This window comes from Chelonoidis abingdonii, chromosome 2, assembly GCF_003597395.2.
Source record: "Chelonoidis abingdonii isolate Lonesome George chromosome 2, CheloAbing_2.0, whole genome shotgun sequence".
NCBI classification, from domain to species: domain Eukaryota; kingdom Metazoa; phylum Chordata; order Testudines; family Testudinidae; genus Chelonoidis; species Chelonoidis abingdonii.
Window position 1 is genome coordinate 93,176,766 of NC_133770.1, and position 21,413 is coordinate 93,198,178.

General features: G+C 38.5%; 1 protein-coding gene across 6 annotated transcripts in view; it reads left to right on the forward strand.

Annotated features, from left to right (window-relative positions):
• BBS9 (Bardet-Biedl syndrome 9) overlaps positions 1 to 21,413 on the forward strand; it is a 498,766-nt gene that overhangs the window by 56,495 nt on the left and 420,858 nt on the right. For all 6 annotated transcript variants that reach the window (XM_075062584.1, XM_032778779.2, XM_032778787.2 and 3 more), the window contains 3 exons: positions 7,160 to 7,244; positions 9,860 to 10,040; positions 11,156 to 11,285. In XM_075062584.1, coding sequence (XP_074918685.1) covers positions 7,160 to 7,244; positions 9,860 to 10,040; positions 11,156 to 11,285 — 396 coding nt within the window. The remainder of the gene's footprint in view (positions 1 to 7,159; positions 7,245 to 9,859; positions 10,041 to 11,155; positions 11,286 to 21,413) is intronic.

Genomic DNA, 21,413 nt, shown 5'->3' on the forward strand with positions numbered 1-21,413 from the left:
AGAAAACACAAACAAAGGCTTCCCTCCACCGAGATTTTAAAGTATCTTGTCTCCTGATTGGTCCTCTGGTCAGGTGTTCCAGGTTCACTGTTTGTTAACCCCTTACAGGTAAAAGAGACATTAACCCTTAACTATCTGTTTATGACAGGGCTAAATAAAAGGGGTTTCTTGTGGATATGTTGGCCTCATGCTTCTATTTAAGAATGAAGTAGGCATCTATGAATCTCTTTAGAAAGCAACAAGAAACTATTGTGTGAATCTCAAGGGTCCTTATACTTCAGCTCTCGGTATTTAATTTTGAATAATAACAATTTAGCACCACTTCATTTTTCCCCCATAAGTGACAGCATACCTTTGTGAATCATTATTTTAGACAGCTACCAAAGAATCTAGTATTCAAAAGCCCTTCAGAAATTGAAAGTGATCAGAGCTAGGCAGAAGTCAATTTAAGCAGTATATCATTGAGCCACACTGCTTGTGCAAGCTCACAATAAAGGTCTGCCCAGTGGAGATGACTGATTAGCAACACAGCTACTGGTAATAAATTTTAAACTATATATGTTTTGAAAGATTAAGGAAACGAGTTATACAAATGGTTCAAGTCTGCCAAAAAGTTAAGCAATGCTGTGAAGCTGTGCCATTCAACTTTCCAAACATGCTGCTGCTAAGTAAACATGTTAGTACTGTAGCATTACTTCTAATTAACAATGCAGACCTGTGGTTGCCAAGTGCCAGCCTCCGCCCTGACTTCTGTACAAATGAACAGCCATACACAGATCTTTGTGTTAAAATCCTCTATCCTCTACTTTAGCCTTTTAACAGGAGTTGATTCTTATCTGTTAAAATATTAACAGGTTGCCTGCATGCATCCCAAGTCCTTGGGTTTAACAGTGCAGTTGTTGTAGGTGCCAATTTGCCTACGTCTTGTTGCCATACCAACAAGTTTTCCTCTTGATTTTTCCCTGTGGAGGGAATCAGACATGCTGCTGCTTTAATTATATTCTGGTAGGACCCATAAACCCCACTCGGGATAGAAGACTCATGCTGTATAAACACCGATGAAGACAGAGTCCCGTTTCTGGGAAGCTCACAAACTAAGTGATGTAAGATCCAATAGTGTAGGTTAGGCATATGCATATAACATACAGATAAATGTGTGTGTGGTCATGATTGACGCAGTATGATTAACTTCATTTTGCCCGTTTGCATATTAGTGGGAATGCCTCTAATTAGTGCCGTATCCTTACTAAAGATGCCTGTGGGCATATTCCTAGACTCCTGTTTCTGAGACCAAGCTTGGATTTGGAATTCTGGGCTAAGAGAATTACCCTTTAGGAAAGATAAAAGAACAAAATTATATCTTTTCTTATCTTATCATTGGAGATCCTGGGCTTCTTGACTTTTTGAATATAGTTCAATACTGAGAAGTGTTAAAATTGATGCTGGACTGCTGGCCTTTCCCTTTCAGAGAGGGATGTATAATCTGGCAATTGAGTGCTACCAGATGTGATGCTGGCAGCCTGAGTACCAGCTCTGGCCAAGGGCTAGACGTCAGCTGAGAACTGACAAACTCATAGCTGGAAGCCAGGCCAATTCACTTGTGTATAGATCAAAGTGATCATTAAATACATAAGAATGTATTTGCAGTGTAGTTGTAGTTGTCGATCCCAGGATATTAGAGAGACAAAGTGAGTGAGCTCTGTGTGGCTCGAATCTTGTGTCTCTCACCAACAGACATTGGTCCAATAAAAGATATTGTTGCAGACTTCGATTTGCCATGTGCTCTGCCATAATGCTGCACTGGCCACCAGGGGTCCCAGGAACATAAGGTAAAAAATCCTATGTGATGAAACCTGCTTGTTCTTCTTGTGAGGAATGTAATCTCCCTAGCTTTGTGTGGGACTCACGTTTAATTAAAACCATCTGCTACACCTGATAGGTCCCCCTATACTTTGCAGTGCAGAGGCAGGGGCCTGCAGAAGCACTGGTTGAATTGAAGGGAGCTGTCTTCTTTATCAGCCCTTGCTACCTGACTGAGGCAAGTCTCTCAAGTTCTCTCCTAAAGGCAGCTAAAGCCTCATCTACTTGACTGCTGCATTGGCTGCTATGACTCCTGCTGCTGTTGGCTATACTGAAACACTCAGCTAGGGAGGTGGGCGTACTGGTACTAATACATTTATGGAGGTGCGCTTACCTTGCATCTCTTTCACTCTCCATCCCTGGGAAGGGAAAATGAAATGGATCTGGACAGCTACGTCACAGTATTCATGCCATCACCCTGGTGATCTGCTCCCTGTTTTTGTGGGCCATTCTGACTGCAGTTGTCACTGCTGATCTGTCTCCATGTCTTACATTCTTTTGCTGCTGATTACTGAGAGTAGTCAAGAACTGCTTCTAGAGCAGCTGAGTGACCTGTTGCCATTGCTCAGACGTCAGATGTGTGTGCTGCCGGGGTTGACCTCGTGTCTGGGTGGGGACTTAGAGAAATTTCCGGCCCTTTCCCAGGGGTTGACCTGGTGTTTGCTAGAGTCTTCAGGGCCCCACCTCAGCAACAATGATCTGGAAGGCATAAGAAAGTTCCTGTCCTGAGTAGAGGAAGCAAGTTTCCTGACCAGAGATCCAGTGTTTCTTCTGCTACTGAAGTAGCTGTCCTTCCCATCCCTTGTTTGCCTGGTGGGCTTCCCCTGGGAATACTGAATATTTTAGCAAGTTGGAATGGAAATATCCCCAGCCATCCCAATGATTTTTAATCTCCCTTCCTCCTACCCTATGCAGTGCTGGTCAGTCATAGCAACCCGCAGATTATGAATCTGCTAGTTGTGTCAGTCTCTACCTACATGTCACTAGTTCAAGTCATATATAAAGCAAAATTTGCTTCCTGCAAAGGAATTTGGGCCTGATTACATCAGTGATATAGTTTAAGGGTACTGTGATTAGTTTAGCAATTTTCTTTTGGCAAGAATTAATCTGCATGAAGCATACAGATTCCTATGAAACTCCTACTCAGCATTCCAATCTGACAAGTTCATCTGCTTTCAAGACCAAAAGTGCACATTTTCCTTCATCATAAGGGCTTATAGCCAAAATGCATCATCTTTATGAAGGGGAGGAGGAATGAAGATTTTAGAGATAATCATAACCTAAAGGATTTAGAGGAATATAGCCATTTTTTTTCTGTTTTGCATTTTGTCTTAAGAGTACAGTTTATCTAATGGTAACATAACCTGGCTTGTGCTTTACTGCCATAATAAATATTTACTGCTCTAGCACTAGAATTCCTATTATCTCTCAAACAACATACTCAGTTAATGGAGCCTTTATGCTTTCTATTAGTGGGACTATTTTGTGTTGACTCCTGGATACTAAATAGGTTGTAAAGTTTGTATAGTTGCATTGACCAGAGGAAGGTATAGTGATATAAGCATAAAGATGTGAAGTAAATAGAAAATTGGCGTCAGTCATTTCTTTCCAACATGGATAACTGATAGCAGTATAATTTACTGTTTGTGAATTTTCCAGGTGACACCTTTTAAAAACTGAAGTCTTAATTTCTATTCATGGTAATTTAAAGATCCTCTGCTCATTTCAAGAGATTAGGGGTTTGCTGTAATGTCTTTGGCTAAACTTTCCCTCTGTCTGCCTGGCGGTAACCATTCACTTCAGTGGTATCTTTTATCACAGTTTCAGGATTACCTGTGCCTTTGATTCTCCCCCACCCTCCTGCCCCTTGTCTTTCCTGAGGGCACCCTCTTATGGCTTTAGGCTTCCTACCCATAACCTTTCTTGAGGTGGAGACCCATGTGTCTCTCCTTTCAGACTGCGACTTGGTTACAGTCCCTCTGCATCTCGTTTGTGATTTTTCCAGCAGGTCTAACTGGGGTCCAACATATGTGGTTGTTAATGCTTTCTCCTGGGCTACAACGGTGTACACTGGTTACCAGTCAGCTTTCACAAAACAAACTGCATTTATTCTTAGAGCAAAAGCATTACAGAGAAAACACATAAAAAACAATAAAAGTTCCTATATACATGCAAAAAGCTTACCAGAGGTTTCCTATCAGTCTTATGGGATCCTGGTAGGTCAAAGTCTTTCCAACCCTTCTGCAAGGGTTGGGGCCCTTGGACAGAATGCCTTGTCCTTTTGCTGCAGCAAGAAAGCTCTGAGTCCATTTAAACACAGGCTTTTTGTGCCAAAACCTCTTTCTTTGTCTATTGGTCTCTGGAAAATCCAGTTTGAACCAGCATACACAAACCTTCATAGGGGGATGGTACCTCTCTGAAGGTGTTTACAATGTGAGCAATTCATCTTCATCATCATCCATTGTTTTAGTTTCTGTCCTGTGGAGTAGAACAGACTCATACATACTATCTTTGGTCTGCAGTGATACATAAACTTAATATTATGTTCCCCCAAAGATACTTTATGTGGTTGCAATATCTGTCACAGGTTTGTTTTAGTAGTGCTGTGTAGTTTGTGAAGTACTTTGAGATCCTTCAGGATTTTGATACATGTAATGTGCCAAAATACTTTGAGAGAAAAACATAATGTAATATAATTATTGAAGTATTATGGTACATTGCAAAGTAGGATTTACTAATATTCCATATAAGCTAAGGGGAGGATACTGGAAGGGAGTTACACATAAGTTATATCTCAAAGCTGAATGCACAATTGAGCCCTCAAAGGTGAGGGAGAAATAGGACCCAGATGTAGCGAAGCAGAAGAAATTTTGTTTTTAATGTTTTATGTTAAAGAAATGATATGTCTTTCTGATTTTGGCAAACTCAGTGTGCCACCCATCTGGACTGGTATTTTTTAACAGGGCAACATGGAACAATTTGTCCTGCTCTGAATTTTTCTGCCATCCTGAGATTTATACAGTACAGTGCCTTCACCTCAGCAAGCAAGCACTATTAAACTGATTCTTATTTTCAAGCTCAAAAGTAACATCTCTCTCCATATTTAAGTTATTTTACATGTGATGTGACATGAAAGAATGCTAAATAGCTTGATAGGTTTGTTTGGCCCTCTATGGGTTCTGTGATTTTAAGATTTTAGTGTTACAAGGAACTGCCATTCAATCAGTCATTTCATAGATATCAATGCACTTTTGTGATTTGTGGGAGACTAGTCTGAAAAATGTAGATCGCCCCTATGTTATATTGTAAAATAATACTGTATTTGGTCCAGTGTTTCTAATTCAGTACTTTGGACAAGAAAGTCAGGTTCCTAAGATCATGTCATTGAGCACTTATGTGGTAAAGAGAGATTTTTTTCCCCCTACCTCAGAATCGGCAACATCTATTTTAAATGTTCTGTAATTTGAAAACAGAGTGTTTTTGCTTGTTTGGCAGGCAAAGTTGGAGAGAGATACAGTAGTATTTGTTTTGTAGTTTTTTTATTTAGGTCACAGAAAAATTGCTTTTGAACAATTGCATTTCTCAACTCAGGTGGAAATTTTAAAATCTTCTTTAGTAAAAATAAAATAAAGTTAAAACCACTAACAAAAATCCTTTAGTAGCCATTGCCCCAAATACAGAAATAAACGTAAAATGTTAGAGTTGATTGTGTTAATATTTAAATTTTGTCTTGGAATAAACTAAAATATATTTAATCTGCTGTTAAGTTACTGAAATCATCAGGGAGAATTGGGACACTTGGAACTCTCTTTTGTCCTGAGCCTGATTTTGATAGGAGCTGAATCAGTATATTTCCAGTGCTGGGCCCTAATTTATAGGTAAAGCTTTGCAAAAATTATTAAAATACATTGATTAGTTTTGTGAGGGAGTGTGATGTCTTGAAAGTGGCCAGTTAGAGTATTAAGAAAATTATCGACTTACAGGATTGTGTGTTAAATGATAAAGACAAAGGCATTTAGCATGCATGTCTAAAATCAACTATGTGCTGAATACCCGTTACACTTACTCTTTTTGATACATTTGGCTCATGATATTGTGATAATACTTTACACTTTTATATCATCTTAATCTCAAAGTGCTTTGAAGTGTGCTACTTCTCTGATCTATCCCATGTGTCTTAAGAGTAAGACATTAACAACATATTTTTTTGCTCTTGTTTATTCCTGTTGGATCTGCAGAGCCAACTAAGAGAGAGTGTGTTTGATTCAATTCCTCATGCAACAGGAACAGGGTTGTTTAATAAGTTACGTCGGTGCAGACCCAGGAAGGAAACGGAAATATATAGGTGTCACTGAGGGCATAATTTGAGCATTGTGGGGGTTGCATAAATGCAACTAAGGGCAGATATAGGCCTGCATAATTTTTATTATGGTTGATAATGAATGAGTGAGAAGGAAGAAGCCAACTTGACTCAGTTTGCTGGGCTGTCTGTAATAAAATGAAACCTATGCAACTCATCTAGTCCCATTTTTACAGAGACACATTTCCGAGTAGAACCATTACATTTTCTAACATGTCTCTAAGGTAGGCAACTGTTACTCTGTCTCAGCTTTAGTTGAAATTTTTTTTAAAATTAGAGATTATTTGAAATGAGGAAAATTCATGCTTTTTCTCACTGCCCTGAGGTCCTATTTTCAAAATGCTGTAATAAATTGTCTCTGGCCTCTCTCTCATTTATGGCACCCACCTCTAACATTTAATTTAAACAAACAAAATAAAATCTGAACTCTTTTGTGGAAAAAAATTAATGTAAATGTAATCCACACACCTTCTGGGTGTGGTGTCCAGTCCCATCTAGTGGCACAGAGACCACTTAAAGATAGAGATAAAATGAGTCTGCTCTACAGCCTTAACTAAGAGTTGGTTTTTAGCTCATGGTGTAGAGGCTCATGCACTGAGCTCCAAAGGTTCCCGGTTTGATCCTGCCGGGTTGTTGGTGTTACGTGAAATTAAAAAACTGAAATCTTCCACTACTAATAGATAAGCATGTATCCTTAAGGTAAAAAATCTCAGTCTGATAGCATGTTTTAAATACTACTTTTAAATCCATTATCTAGATCCTATACTTCAGTGCACGTGCTCCGTAAGAAAGATGGTATCAAGATACATTGTACAGTAGGTTTTCTGACAACATTTTTGGATTCTGCTTTTGCCGTAACCTTTATAGTTAACATTATTTTAAAATTTGATGTAAAACCGATGAACTGCAAAGAGACACTATCTGTATTTTCTATAACAGGTACCAAGTGCTGGCCTTTGCAACAGATGCTGATGAAAGACAGGAGACAGAGCAGCAAAAACTGAGTTCTGGAAAAAGGCTTGTTGTAAGAGCTGTTTATTTTACATAAACTATACCCTGCAGTGCATAAATATTAAAAAGAGAGAAGACTAGCTGACAGATTGAAACACTGTGTTGTCACTAAGGGCCCGATCTAACTTCCATTTAAGACAATGGAAAGACTCAAGTAAATTTTACTGCGATTTGGATTGGGACCTAAATATTCATTAAGCTCTCTGTTTTGAGAACAGATAAATTAACATAACATAAAGGGTTAATTTCATGTTAATTTCTATCAAGATAAAATGTGTTAAAATATATGTACATTTAAAAATTTAATCAAAATTTAATTGAAAGTCTTTTTATGATTAGTTTGTTAGATTTCTAAAATGCACTCCGTTAAAGTTGGGGGCTCATGTATGTTGTTAAAGAGAACACTATATAGGAAAAAGACATTTCCTCAAATACCCAGCTTGCCCATCCTCCCGACCCCCATCCTCCCTTGCCTATCCTCCCCACACTTGCAGTGAAAAACCTGGGAAATTAACTTCTTTTGCATCATGCCTTAAAGCAGACATACTCAGGCCATTTTGGACTAGTGGGAAAAAGGAATTCTCACCTCGGTGGTACTGTACTGACAACTGCTTGATCATTTAAGATACTCCAGAAAATGCTAGCTTAAATAGTCCAGCTGACCACATCTTCCATTATGTCACATGGGGAGGAGAGGTGATGATCTCTGGAAGAGTCAGAACTCAAACATTTTTGTACTATATAAATCAAAGTCAACATCTTGATTTACACATGGAAGCAAATAGAGAACCAGCTCTTGGATAACAAGTCTCTATGTTCTCTTTGACTAACACTGCTGAATAGGTGAGGACTGTATTCTGTAATATGTTTGGCATCAAAGAACAGTCTTCAAATGTAACCCCACTTAGAGTGCATTGCAGTATACTTTACTATAAACAATACCAGCTGATAATGTGTACAAGTATCCACATGGGGGAAAAATGCATAGCTAATACATTTGCTTCTGCCTGTGAAAAGAAAATGAAAGAATATTATGTCCAGATTGCTGAAGATGACATCCAAGAATAAAGAGAAAAGTACAAGAAGATCGTTTTTGTCTGAGGCAATAAAAATAGGACAGAAAAAAATGAGAACTTCCCATGTTCACTTATCCCAAATTTCTGAGGGATGGGTGTCCAGAACTCTATCTGAATCATGTTGAGAAAGGAATAATTTCTAACACTGTTCCAGACTTTGTCTACTCTCAGGGGTACCCTCAACTCAGCAGTTGGTGGCCAGCAATAGGTGTAGCTGCACTGGGCAAGGATATGAGGGATTTGCACTCTTAAATTAAGAACAAACAGCACTAAGCTTCAACTAGCTCTATCAGTGCAAATCCCTACATGTTCTTGTATAGGCTTTGGAGCACAGTTACATTGATTGTTGAAATAGGGCTATTCTTGAGGGAGACAAAAGCCGTGAACTACATTGTGAGTGTTCAAAAATTCTTCTGTAACTATCAACCTTTGTGTTATTTGACTGAAAAAGGAGGATTGGTGCCCCACCTTCCTGATGGCACTTGATAGAGCTTTCAGAAAGACTATGAATTCACCTTTGATCCCACTACCAGAAGTATATGGAAATCTGTGATGAACAGAGGGTGATACAAACATAACAGACATTTTACCAATGAGGGACTGTAAATTAAACTAGATGCTAAATTTATAAAAGTAACTGAAGGACATATGGGGGGAATTTCTGATCGTTCTTGGTTGGAGTCTTAATGGACTCTGAATCCATCAAGTTAACAAAGTACTGGAATTTCACAGGGCAAAAAAAAAATAAAATTCAAACACTTTATGGAATCTTTCTATTACCTAGGCAATATGATGGGTATTAGTTGATCCCAGAACAGAAAGAATTTGCTGAAAAATGGATGATGTAACATAATCCTGATTTCTTTTATTCATTTTTAGCATTTTAAAATGGAAGGTGCAGGTTGTTACCTTAACTCTATCAGTATGTTTGTGAAGGAGGTTATGCCTCAGTTTTTTAATCACAGTGATGGAAAGTTGTGATTCAAAGCCACAAAATACAGGGCAATTGAATTGAGAATTTTATCAGTTTTAGAAGTCTAGCTCTCTTGTTAAACCAGCTTGGCATCAGTCAAGTGTTTGTTTAGCAGTATCTAAGGGCAGACACAAAGGAGGTGGTAGACTTTAACTAGTTAGTAGAATGAGGGACTTTGTGGTTTATTTCCAGATTTCAAAGCTTTTTTTTCATTTTGGACAATGTATGCATTTTTATTTTTTGAACAATAAATATGATTACAGAGTGAATTGCATAGCATGTGTTTATGGTTTATGTCATAAAATGTTTGTGGGCTGGTTTCTTTCCGCTCTCCCCAACAGTGTGTGTGTTGTGTTTTTTTTTGGAATCAGGAAAATCACAACATTCCTGAAAATAATATGCATCTAAAATATAGAACATTTTACCTCTTCCCTCCCTCACCGCCCCCCAAACTGATTTTGTATTTTCACTTAATTGCTGAAAATTCATTTGGTTTGATGTAGACTGAACCTTCTTCTTAAGCCTTTTATTATACACATAGCTGTTAACTGATGTTTGGTTATGTTTTCTCTTTTGAAGATGGATTGGGTTTTAAACATTGGAGAGCAAGCGCTGGATATATGTGTTGTATCCTTTAATCAGACCTCCTCTGTTTTTGTGCTTGGTGAGAGAAATTTCTTTTGCCTTAAGGATAATGGGCAAATTCGATTCATGAAAAAACTTGATTGCAGTCCAAGTTGCTTCCTTCCTTATTGTTCAGGTTTGTAAAATAAAAATTAAACTTAGAATCTTTGACCTACTTACACTTAAAACTAATAATTTTTTCATTAAGAAGTTACAATCTTTTGAATATATTGTAGATTAATATAGTAAAAACTTATGTAGAATTCAAATTGTATCTTACATTTTGTAACTGAAGTGGATAATTTTTCAGAGAACAGAAAGAATCAAGTATCCTAAAATTTGGATTCTATTTGCTACTTTTTCTTGTAAGTCACTTATAGATAAATAAAAAGAGCAAAATCTTGCTTGGATTCAAATATAAGGCATGTAAGGTAGAGGTAGAAGAGAGGTAAGTCCACCAAGATTAAGCTATTCAAGCATGTTGCATGGTACCTCAGAGCAGCTGAGATCAATTAATTTTTCAGGGCTTTAAATGCAGCAAGAATGCAAGAAAGTTAGGTGTCTTGTAAGGATAAATGCTTGTGAAATGCTCTGATTCTGTGGTTGAATGGTATAAAGCTTGGCTGACAAATTGATAAGACCAGAATTAAGAAACTATAGTTCCATTTTGGTACCAGAATAGCAAAGAATAAGTTTTAAAATCTTATCTTAAATTAGTTAATTTAAACTTTATAAACACTCTCATAATCATCTTTATTTTACTTTCTGTAATTTCTTGTGTAAACATGTGATAAACAGTCTATTGATTAAAATTACTTAACCAATGTGTGTGTTGCGCCATGTCTATCCCAGTGCATTCATAATGATGATGACGAATCCATGATATTTTACTTTTGGGGCCTTCTGGGACTTCTGGTACTAATACTTTTGAGTGGTAGTTCTGCAAGTACCAGAAATGTGTCCAGCACATCTTTTTTTATATTTCACACATTGATATCATTGTAATTGGTGTCCATGATTAATCACACATTTTTGGTTATTGTCTATGTAATTTTATTATTCTTTTTGACTGCTTAATAGTCTATAAATAAAAAGGAAAACAGATCTGTTCACAAATATGCAGTAGTGGCTTCCCCTCCTCTCCTCCCCCCCCACAAAAAAAATAAAAAGGAAAATAATGTGAACCTGAAAGGAACACACTGGCTCATGAAAACATCTGTTGTCTTAAAGCTGTTTTTATGTTTTTAACAGTATCTGAAGGAACAATAAACACTCTGGTTGGAAACCATAATAGCATGTTGCATGTTTATCAAGATGTGACATTGAAGTGGGCCACTCAGCTTCCCCATACTCCTGTAGCAGTAAAAGTGAGCAATTTACAGTAAGTCATTTTGTAACCGTTTCATTTTTTTAGATTTGTTTCCAGAAAAAAAAAATCTGTACAGATGCTAATAAGCATTTCTATAGTATTTAACAATAAAAGGTAGTTTATGAAAGGACAAAGTATAGTTTTGGGTATGTTGTACGGTATATTCACTGGGTCAATCTGTGCTGTTACTCTGATACCTTGGAATAATTTTGTTCAAGTATTAGCATTACTTTGGATTTGCATTGGTGTAAGTGAAGGCAAAACTTGGCCTCTGTTTCTGACAAAATAATTTCTTTTGTGAAAGAATGATAGATGGTTCAAAGATTTCAAGAGAGCACATCAGTCTAATACGATCTTCTCGGGGATAAGAAAGTAGGAGTCTCTATGGGAATTTATTCATCATTGCAGCTGAATTCTAGAGACGCTTGTTGAAATGGATTATTGTTCTCTCAAGCTAGTTAGTTTAGTAAATCTGTTTAAATTATTCAATTTTGCATTCACAGCAGGGAAAGAAACTGTGACACTATTACATGTATTTGTTTCCTATCGCTGACACACAGCAAGCAGAGTGGAAGAAAATGGGACACAATTGCTGAGTATCCTTATTTCTTGACTTGTAGGTTGCATGTTTTTCACAAATGCAGAGGCTCACAATCAAGGGAAAATGCAAAGTCTGAGTAACAAGTTTTCTCATTAAGATTAAGATACGTTAAGAATGGGAATCTCTGAAGAGGGCTACAAAAGCTTTTTGTTCTCTTCCAGTGGTTACCTAATGCTTTTTGAATAAATGAAAATTACAAAATTAACTTAACGTGAGACAACATGAGTACAAATTGTGATCTCTTTCATCGGGTGAGTGTTAAGTGTAAAAAGATCACTAAGTATCCTGCTGGGACACTCAGTGTAAAATAAAGAAGTAAGGTAATATTACAGCATATGCTAGAGTCGCTTGTGTCTAAAACTTTTGAAGTCTGGTATAAAATCTCAATCTGGTAGGAAATACATGAAGCTGTTAAGCATTTATTTTTATGACGGGAAATCAGACTAACATTTTAAAAATAGAATACAGTATAGACAGTTATGTGTGTGCATACAAACTCTATACAAATGTTGGTTTTAACTGTGGCAGGAAGAAATTAGTGCAATTTTTAAAAACTTTTTTTTGCTAATTTTTTTGGTCTGTTTCATGGATTTTGAAACCTCAAGATTTTGCTTTTAGTGAAGTTTTAAGGAACCAATCATTTCCCCCAGATTGTCTTGCCGAGTACATGTTCACATATTCAGAGTTTCCATGCCTGTCATCTTTCTCAGTGTTGTTTTATGGAGAGAAGAGGAAGATATACAGCAACAGTGACACGCCCCCTTTTATAATATATATTATTATTTATACATAGATATGAGAACATGCACATATGGACATGAGTTCAGGCAGGGATGGGAGACGTTGGAAGCATATACACTTTGGTTCCACCTCCAGAAACAGCACACGATCTGTACCAGGATCTCTATCGTGTGGTTGGCCGGGTAAAGGACAAAGCTGAAGCATTGAGGTTTAAGGATGCAAATGGCTTGCCAGATCTTTTCCTTGAGTGGAAGCAGGAAGTGGTCCAAATGAGAGTTGACTTTTGTGGATTTGCAACTCTTCTCAGAATGACTAGACCCTGGAGGACTCTGAGCAAGCCCTAGAGATTATTAGGACACCTCTACCCTGACGTAACACTGTCCTCAGGAGCCAAAAAAATCTTACTAGGTTATAGGTGAAACTGTGTTATATTGAACTTGCTTTGATCCGCCGGAGTACATAGCCCCACCCCTCCCCAGCACTGCTTTATTGCGTTATATCCGAATTTGTGTTATATTGGGTCGCATTATAGCAGGGTAGAGGTGTAATTCTGACTACTCAATAGGAGCTACAGATTGATTGAGTGTCCTTTGAGGTGGAAGCAATTGGCCAGGATATCACATCTGCTGCTCCCATTACTGCCCTTATACCATGATCTTCTCTTCTTCCTTTCCCTTACTATCCATGAGATGCAGCAAGCTCCCAGGAGGGGTATTCAGTCTGTCTTACTCTTGAGAGCGTAAATCTGGGGGTAAGAATCTGGACAGTAATTTACTCTCTTGTGAATTTTTGTAGGTATTTTATTCATGAGTGAAAGCACTGTACTTGCCCTTCATATGGGAGAGATTCTATTGAAGCAAATGTAAAAGTGAAGCCACAGAACTAAGAATTAAGTATTACGCATTTTTAAATTTTCAGTGCTCCTTTTTAGAAGGGATAACAGGTAAGAACAAGTCAGTGACACTTACTAGAGTACAAGCTTCTACTTTCACTTATCTTGCAGGTAAATATCATTTTATTTGGAAATGGAATTGTGTGTTCACTGAAGAATAAATAGAAAGCATTTAATACCTTATAAGAAAAGGTATCTATAGAACTTCTTAAAATATTAAATTCCTAAATGCAAATTTTTTAAGATGGAGTTAAGGTAATAAATATGTATCAATCATTTTAGGTGGGAAAAAACAGTTTTTCTGAAAAAAGTTCAAATGTTTAAAACTCATGAAATAAAAGTAGAGCATATACTTTAAAAACAAACAAACCAGGACCAGTTAAGAAGGTGAAACCAGACTTAATTCTGTATTGAACTTCAAGTCTGGCTATATTTCTATCCTGACTAATGGTGCTGTAAAAATGGCATTGTGGGGTTCCATGTTTCTCTCATTGACACTGTATCAAATTTGCTTAGTAAATTTTCAAATAAAAAATCTTTCCCCCTAATTGCCAACCCAGCAAACTCACCCTGGCATCTGAAAGTCATTTGTTTAATCAATTATTTTCTGTCTTCTTCGAGTATGCTCTCACTTTAACTTACTAGTGAGCCTTATCTGTGCTTTATATCCTCACACACCTCAGCTCCAAAAGACAACCATAGTCCTCCTGTACATCTTCTTTATTAATGGGATGAACCATAACCCATATGACAGTGTGCCATACTTAATGTATGAACATCTGCAACAGCTACCCACCACATATGTGTCATCTACTCAGAGGCTAGTGTGTTAATATTTTAGGTCATGACTCTGTTTAAGGAATAGTAAAAAATTAAGCATCTATTTGAAGTTATAAGTAATATAGTGTGACAAAGTTCCTCCTCTACCTTGGTGGGTCCTGCACTTATTGGCGGATTTGTTCACCTCAGTGATCTTCCCTTCTTGTGGAACCCACAGTCTGAGTCAGCTCCTCCTGTGTCTGATCAGGAGTTGGGAGGTTTGGGGGGAACCCGGGCCCGCCCTCTACTCCGGGTTCCAGCCCAGGGCCCTGTGGATCACAACTGTCTATACTGCCTCCTGTAACAGCTGCATGACAGCTATAACTCCCTGGGCTACTTCCCCATGGCCTCCTCCAAACACCTTCTTTATCCTCACCACAGGACCTTCCTCCTGGTGTCTGATAACGCTTGTTTCCTCAATCCTCCAGCAGTACACGCTCTCTGCTCTCACTCTCAGCTCCTTGCCTTCTTGCTCCAGCTCCTCACACAACGCTCCTCTCCTCTGGCTCCTCTCTGCCTGACTGGAGATGAGCTCCTTTTTAAAACCCAGGTGCCCTGATTAGCCTGCCTTGATTGGCTGCAGTGTGTTCTAATTAAAGTAGCTATCTCTACTGCCTTCTAAGAAAGATCTTAATTGGTCCAGGTGCCTTGATTAACCTGGAGCAACTGCCATTTGGTTACCAGGGTACTAGGGATTTGTTTAGACTGGGGCTAACATACCTGTTTCTCAGTACTTTACTGTAGCCATCTGCCCTTGCCCCATCACAATAGGAAAAACTTTGGTGAAGAATTTTTTTACGGACTCAAATGTAGCAATGCAATGATTCCCTATCACTTCAGAATTGCTGGCTGAAGAAATTAATCTAAAGTAGCAATATGTAATTTTATAACTTCTTGTAAGACAACCCAAAGCAATTTAGTAGTTTTCAGATCTGAAATTTCTTTCTAATTCTATTTATTGTGAAAGGTTTTTTTTTCTTTCTCATTTTATGTCTTTGTCACAAGACATTGGGTAGTGTTGGCTGTGGCTATAGCATCTCCTTTTACCTCGTCTTGCTATTAACTTTGAGAAAAGTTAAAATAGTTCACACAACTGTAATTCTCCTGTCTATCCTTTAATAGAATTTACAGAAGGACTGAATATTCTTATGACCCGCATTGTAATTAAACATTATAAAATAAGGCTTGCCATATTTTCTGCTTCAGTGTACCAGTTGATCATTGCAGGTGGTTGGCAGGAATTTCCTACGTATTGCAAAGTCAGCTAGGGGCATTGCAAGAAGAGTTGTAAGGCAACTATTGGAGACAAGTACCCAATTTACTGGAATGATAGTCGGCTGCAGGAGGCCAAATCATATAGTCTTCCTCCTACCAGCTGCTTTGCTTTTGTGATCCCAGTAGCTTTCCCTAAGATCAGCATCATAACACTATGGTATCTATAACACTTATGGTACAACTAGGAAAGAGGCAGGAAGTCTTGTCCTCAACTTGTCAGTCATCCAACCTCTTTTTTTGGAGCCTCCTTTTGGGGTGGATATGTGCCCCCCTTGCACCATGCCCTTGCTGTTGCTCTCTCTCCTTTTTTATTTTTGACCATTTTCTTTTTCTCACATCATTCTGCCTGGTTTGATTTTATTTTTTTCATTTTTGTTTTCTGTATGTGTAAGTTTGGTGTACACTCTCACTCTGCTACTTGTTTCTGGTTTTCTATCCCTGTTGTCCTAGATCGGGGGCATCCATCAATGATAACCATAGCCAAGCAGAGTGCCTATGGAATGGAGAAGAGAAGCTTGATATGTCTCATCCTGGCACTGTGTGCACATGATGTGCTTATGGTCATAAGGCAATCAACTGCATGAGATCAGGGAGAATGACTGGCTGCTTTCAAGAATTTTCTTTCCACTTTATCTGCAGGTTCAAAAGCCTGTTTGTAGAGGAGAGTTACTCTACCTGACGACTCCTGTCCTTTGCTTCCTCCTAAATCCCCAGACTAGTCTGGCGCTTGCCCTCTGAGGTTGGGTGATGCTAATTGTGTATATTCATTCATTCATTCATATACAAATTGTGTATATTCATCCAAGGGACTGGTACTGATACTGTCTTCCACTGAACTTAAACCTACATGTATGTTCATTTTCTTATATGTGGAAGGGAAACATAATATTGAGAAGAAGCTACTATAACGTAATAACCTTACTACTTGCTCTAAATTAAAAAAGAAACCTGTTCCTATAAGTAAATAATGAGTAACTAGGCAATTACTTCAGTATATGTCAGTGGCTAAATAATAAAAAATGTTGCTTTCTAGCAAAATTATTTTAACTTTGTAAATTATTAGACTCAAATAATTTTTATTCCTAGTCCTACATACAAAATTGTCTAGTAAATCCTGTAATTTATTCCTGTATTTTTTACTTAGAACAAGTAAAATGAGTGTGCTTCTTTCTAGGCTGTTTAGTAGCTCACAGAATGAGGCCTTATCTCATGCATATGATTATAACTTGGGCCTTGACACTGCGAACATTTAAGCACGTATATAACTTTATGGAACTACTTGTGAGTAAAATTATGCATGTGCTTTAGGCACCAATTCAGCAATCTATCCTTGTTCACCAAAGCACGTGCTTAAGTTCTTAGCTGAATTGAGGTGCATGCATCTGCAGGATTGAGACCTAAGTTTGAAACTGAATTTTAGCCTAGCAATTTGACTCACACGTTTTTATGGAAAGTTTTAATCAAAATACTGTAATTCAAAAGTATGAAGTTTAACCATCAGTTAAAAAATCAAATATGCTGGGTTTTATGGAGTTTAGGCTTCCAATAATTTTTTAAAAAGAAAATTAAAATGTGTGATTAATTTATGAGTTAGAAAATGTAAACCTGGTCCAAATTCAAAGTTGAAGTTATGACTTGTTCTCTACTTGCAAAAATGTAGTGGACTGTGTGGTTAGGTGAATGCATTGTATGCAGCTGTGTGTCTGCAAACGCCACAAAGGCAACAGGAACTGAAGTTAATGAGAAAAATATGAAGAAAGATTATAGTTGAATGAAAGTATAAAAGATGTAAAAATGCAATCAAATAACGGGTAGTAGTGGGTGGAGTTAAAAATAAAAGCACCACTTATTCAGTTTCTACAGCTGTCCAGATGCTAGAAAATACTTTGTTCTTCTCTCCAGCCCATCTGTTATTCCTTATTGTAACTGACATCACCACAACTGCCACAAGTGCTAAAGCATCACCATATAAAAATGGCAAAACTTAACACTTACTGCACAATTTGATGGAAAGAAAACTGCAGGAATCAAAGTCTGTAGTTTACTGAAAGATTTTCCATTTTTTTGCATGGAGGTGCTGTAACAGAAGTGATTCCAGTTATGACACACAGTATGACCTGAATGGCTGTATTTTTTAATTTTAGTATGCCATAATAATATGTTGTCCGATCTGAGAAGTTAAACACAAAGATTTTTAGAAGCTTTCTCTACATTTACACCGAATTCAACTTTAAGGAAATGTTTGGTAGGAAAGAAGAAAGTGATTAAATTAATCAATTACTACCATACTGGCTAGAGATGTACAAAATATTGCCATTTTTAAAGGCTTCTTTGAAAAGATTGTTTTTTGTTGTTTATAGTGCTACAAAATACGTGGTGTGATTGTATTTCTTTACCTAAGTAGGGCTCTGAGCCTGCAGAAAATTACTATGTGCCTAACTTTACACACTGAGAATTCTCTCATGTATGAGGGCTTTCTGGAGAGCTAGAACTTGAAGAACTGAAGGGGACTACTTACAGTGTGTAAAGAATAGCATTCACTGTTGCCAACTCTCCTGATTAAATTGCATGCCTCATGATATTTGGTGTTTTTTCTTAAAGCCCTAGCTCCTAGAGTCTTGTGACTGAATGAGAATTTCAGCTTTTATGTAAAAAAAGAACGTAAAAAAGCAAGTTTGTAGCCTGATCTTTGCAGGGGAAATCTTGAAGAAGACAAATAAAAAGAATCCTAAATTTAATATTTTTAACTTTTTAAAATTGCATGATTTTTGAATGTTTGGGGCAGGCAGTGTGACAGAATGGCACATGTCTGTACCAAATTATGAACTCCACTTTGTACTAAGTATTGAACACTATGTTAGACTTTCCTATGGGCAATTTACTGTAATGCATTTCAGACAGTTGTCCTGCCCTGAAAAAAATGTTTGGACACGTTATTGAAAGACTATCACTGAGAACCATCTGGGGCTATCTATTTTGAACGACTCTTAACTGCTGGCTCACCACTCACTGAACAATGTTTTTTCTGTGCAGGATCCGCAAAGTGGTGCAAGCATGATGAAAAGTGTGTAGTGGAGCATCCTACTGGAGCACATGTCAAAGGGATAGAGGGTCTGTTCATATTCCATGGTGTGATTGTAGCTAAGGTGGACATACCCAGGATAGCTTTACCGATGCTAGCATTGCTAAAAATAGTAGTGTAGATGTGGTGGCACAGACTTCAGCAACAAAGTAGGTACCCAGGGTTCTGAGCGGGCTTGTACAGCCCACACTGAAGACTGTGCTGCCACATCTATGCTGATAATTTTAGCCATCCTAGCAGTGGTAAAGCTAGCGCAAGTATGCCTACCTGAGCTGGAATCACAGCTTAGACTCCAGTATAGGCATAATTTAAGAGCGGGGATCAGCCTTTTGCAGGAGAGCCAACCATTGCCAGGTAGGAGAGAGAGAACAGGAGAGAGAGAGAGCAGAATGGACTCTGCCCAGCCTGAAATGCTGACAAACTTCAGTCACTAGAAGGATGAGATCAGACTAGGGGAGGGTGTATCTCAAGACTTTTGTTATTTCAAGGACCTGTAACTCTTGAGTTCTTTAAGAATATAGTTTCTGTAATTTAGGAATGCTTTTGGTAAACCTATGCTCCTTTCTTTTCTGCCATGTTGTCCCCAAAAGAGTTAAACTGAAGCCCAGAGAACCCCACAGCCTAGGTGGAGCTCTGGGGGAGTGTTTGTAAGTGACTGGAGGAGCTTGGAAGGTCTCAGGTTTCAGTGGTCTAGAGTGGTTTCATGGTCTAGAGTGGCTAGGTGGCAGTTCCACACAACCCAAAGAAGAGTGTCAGACAAGAGTTATGTGCCAGGGACTGTACCCTATACACGCAGAGTTAGAAACAGGGACTAGACTCTATTCAGATCCAGGTGACCTGGATGCATATGGGACCCACTGATTGGGTCCACTTTGAACAGACTGGTGACTGTACAGAGTGGTAGTAGGTAAGTTGACATAGGCAATACTATGAGTCTTTACAGGATCAGGGCCAATGATGTAATTGCAAAGTAAGTGCACTACTCATTGATTACACCTTTATTTGTAAAATATATAATTATAATAATATTAAATTTATTTTCTTTGTATCTTATATCATGTCTCCCATAGAACATTACCAACACAAACTCAGAACTGTTTTTCTGAAATGTAATTATTTTATAGTGCTTCTAACACATATCTATGGCTCATTAAGAATATTTTTTATGGTAAAATGTACTGACATAATAGTTCTTTTGTCATGGCTGCTCTTTGTGAATCAATATGTCCTTTTCCCTGGCCTATTTATAGCTAGTTGTTTAGTTTTGCTAGTGATATTGCTTAATATTAAAAAGCTAATCTGTTATCAGCGGTGAAATGAGCTTTTTGTTATGATCAAGATCTCTCAAACATTATGCAGGTTTTGCCAATCCCATATTTTACATCTCTTGTGAATTCCTTATAGCAAAAATGCCCAGGGTGCAGTGGATGATGATAGCAACTGAATTACAGAAGGAGGGGGAGACTGGAAAGACAATATATGGTTGATGGTTTTTTTTGAAGGTAGCTGATCATTAGGGACTAAGACCCACCAATGAAGTACTGCACACTGTGACTGATGTGCTATAGGGTGTATTGCCACATGTTGCCACTAGGGGGCTCCTGGAAGCTGTAATACATCTGACTGCCAGTGGGGGACTTCTGGCCCTACATCACAAATTACAGGCAGCCAAGGAAGAGGCACAGATAAAGGAATACGGGGTATGTCTGCACTACAGGATTATTCCGATTTTACATAAACTGGTTTTATAAACAGATTGTATAAAGTTGTGTGCACGCGGCCACACAACGCACAATAATTCGGCAGTGTGCGCCCATGTACCAAGGCTAGCGTCAATTTCTGGAGCATTGCACTCTGGGTAGCTATCCCGTAGCTATCTCATAGTTCCCGCAGTCTCCCCCGCCCATTGGAATTCTGGGTTGAGATCCCAATGCATGATGGTACAAAAACAGTGTCGCGGGTGATTCTGGGTAAATGTCGTCACTCGATCCTTCCTCCGTGAAAGCAACGGCAGACAATCATTTCTCACCCTTTTTCCCTGGATTGGCCTGGGAGACGCCATAGCATGGCAACCATGGAGCCTGTTTTGCCTTTTGTCACTGTCACCGTATGTGTACTGGATGCTGCTGACAGAGGCGGTACTGCAGTGCTACACAGCAGCATTCATTTGCCTTTGGAAGGTAGCAGAGGTGGTTACCATCCCTACTGCACTGTCTGCCATTGTAATCTGGCAATGAGATGACAGTTTTCAATCATTTTGTACTGTTTGCAATTGGGAATTGATGATGTCAGTTATCAAGCATTTTGTATCATCTGCTGCTGTCATGAGTGCTCCTGGCTGGCCTCGCTGAGGTCGGCTGGGGGCGCATGGACAAAAATGGGAATGACTCCCCGGGTCATTCCCTTCTTTGTTTTGTCTAAAAATAGAGTCAGTCCTGTCTAGAATATGGGGCAAGTCTACTAGAGAGCCAGAGAGCACAGCTGCTCCGGGTCAGAGCCCCAGAATGCTCCTGCAGAAATGATGAGCTGCATGCCATTCTAGGGAGTGCCCCTGCAACAACCCCACCCGTTGCTTCCCTCCTCCCGCACCCTTCCTGGGCTACCGTGGCAGTGTCCCCCCATTTGTGTGATGAAGTAATAAAGAATGCAGGAATAAGAAACACTGACTTTTTAGCGAGATAAAGTGAGGGAGAGGCAGCCTCCCACTGCTATGATAGTCCAGGGAGTACA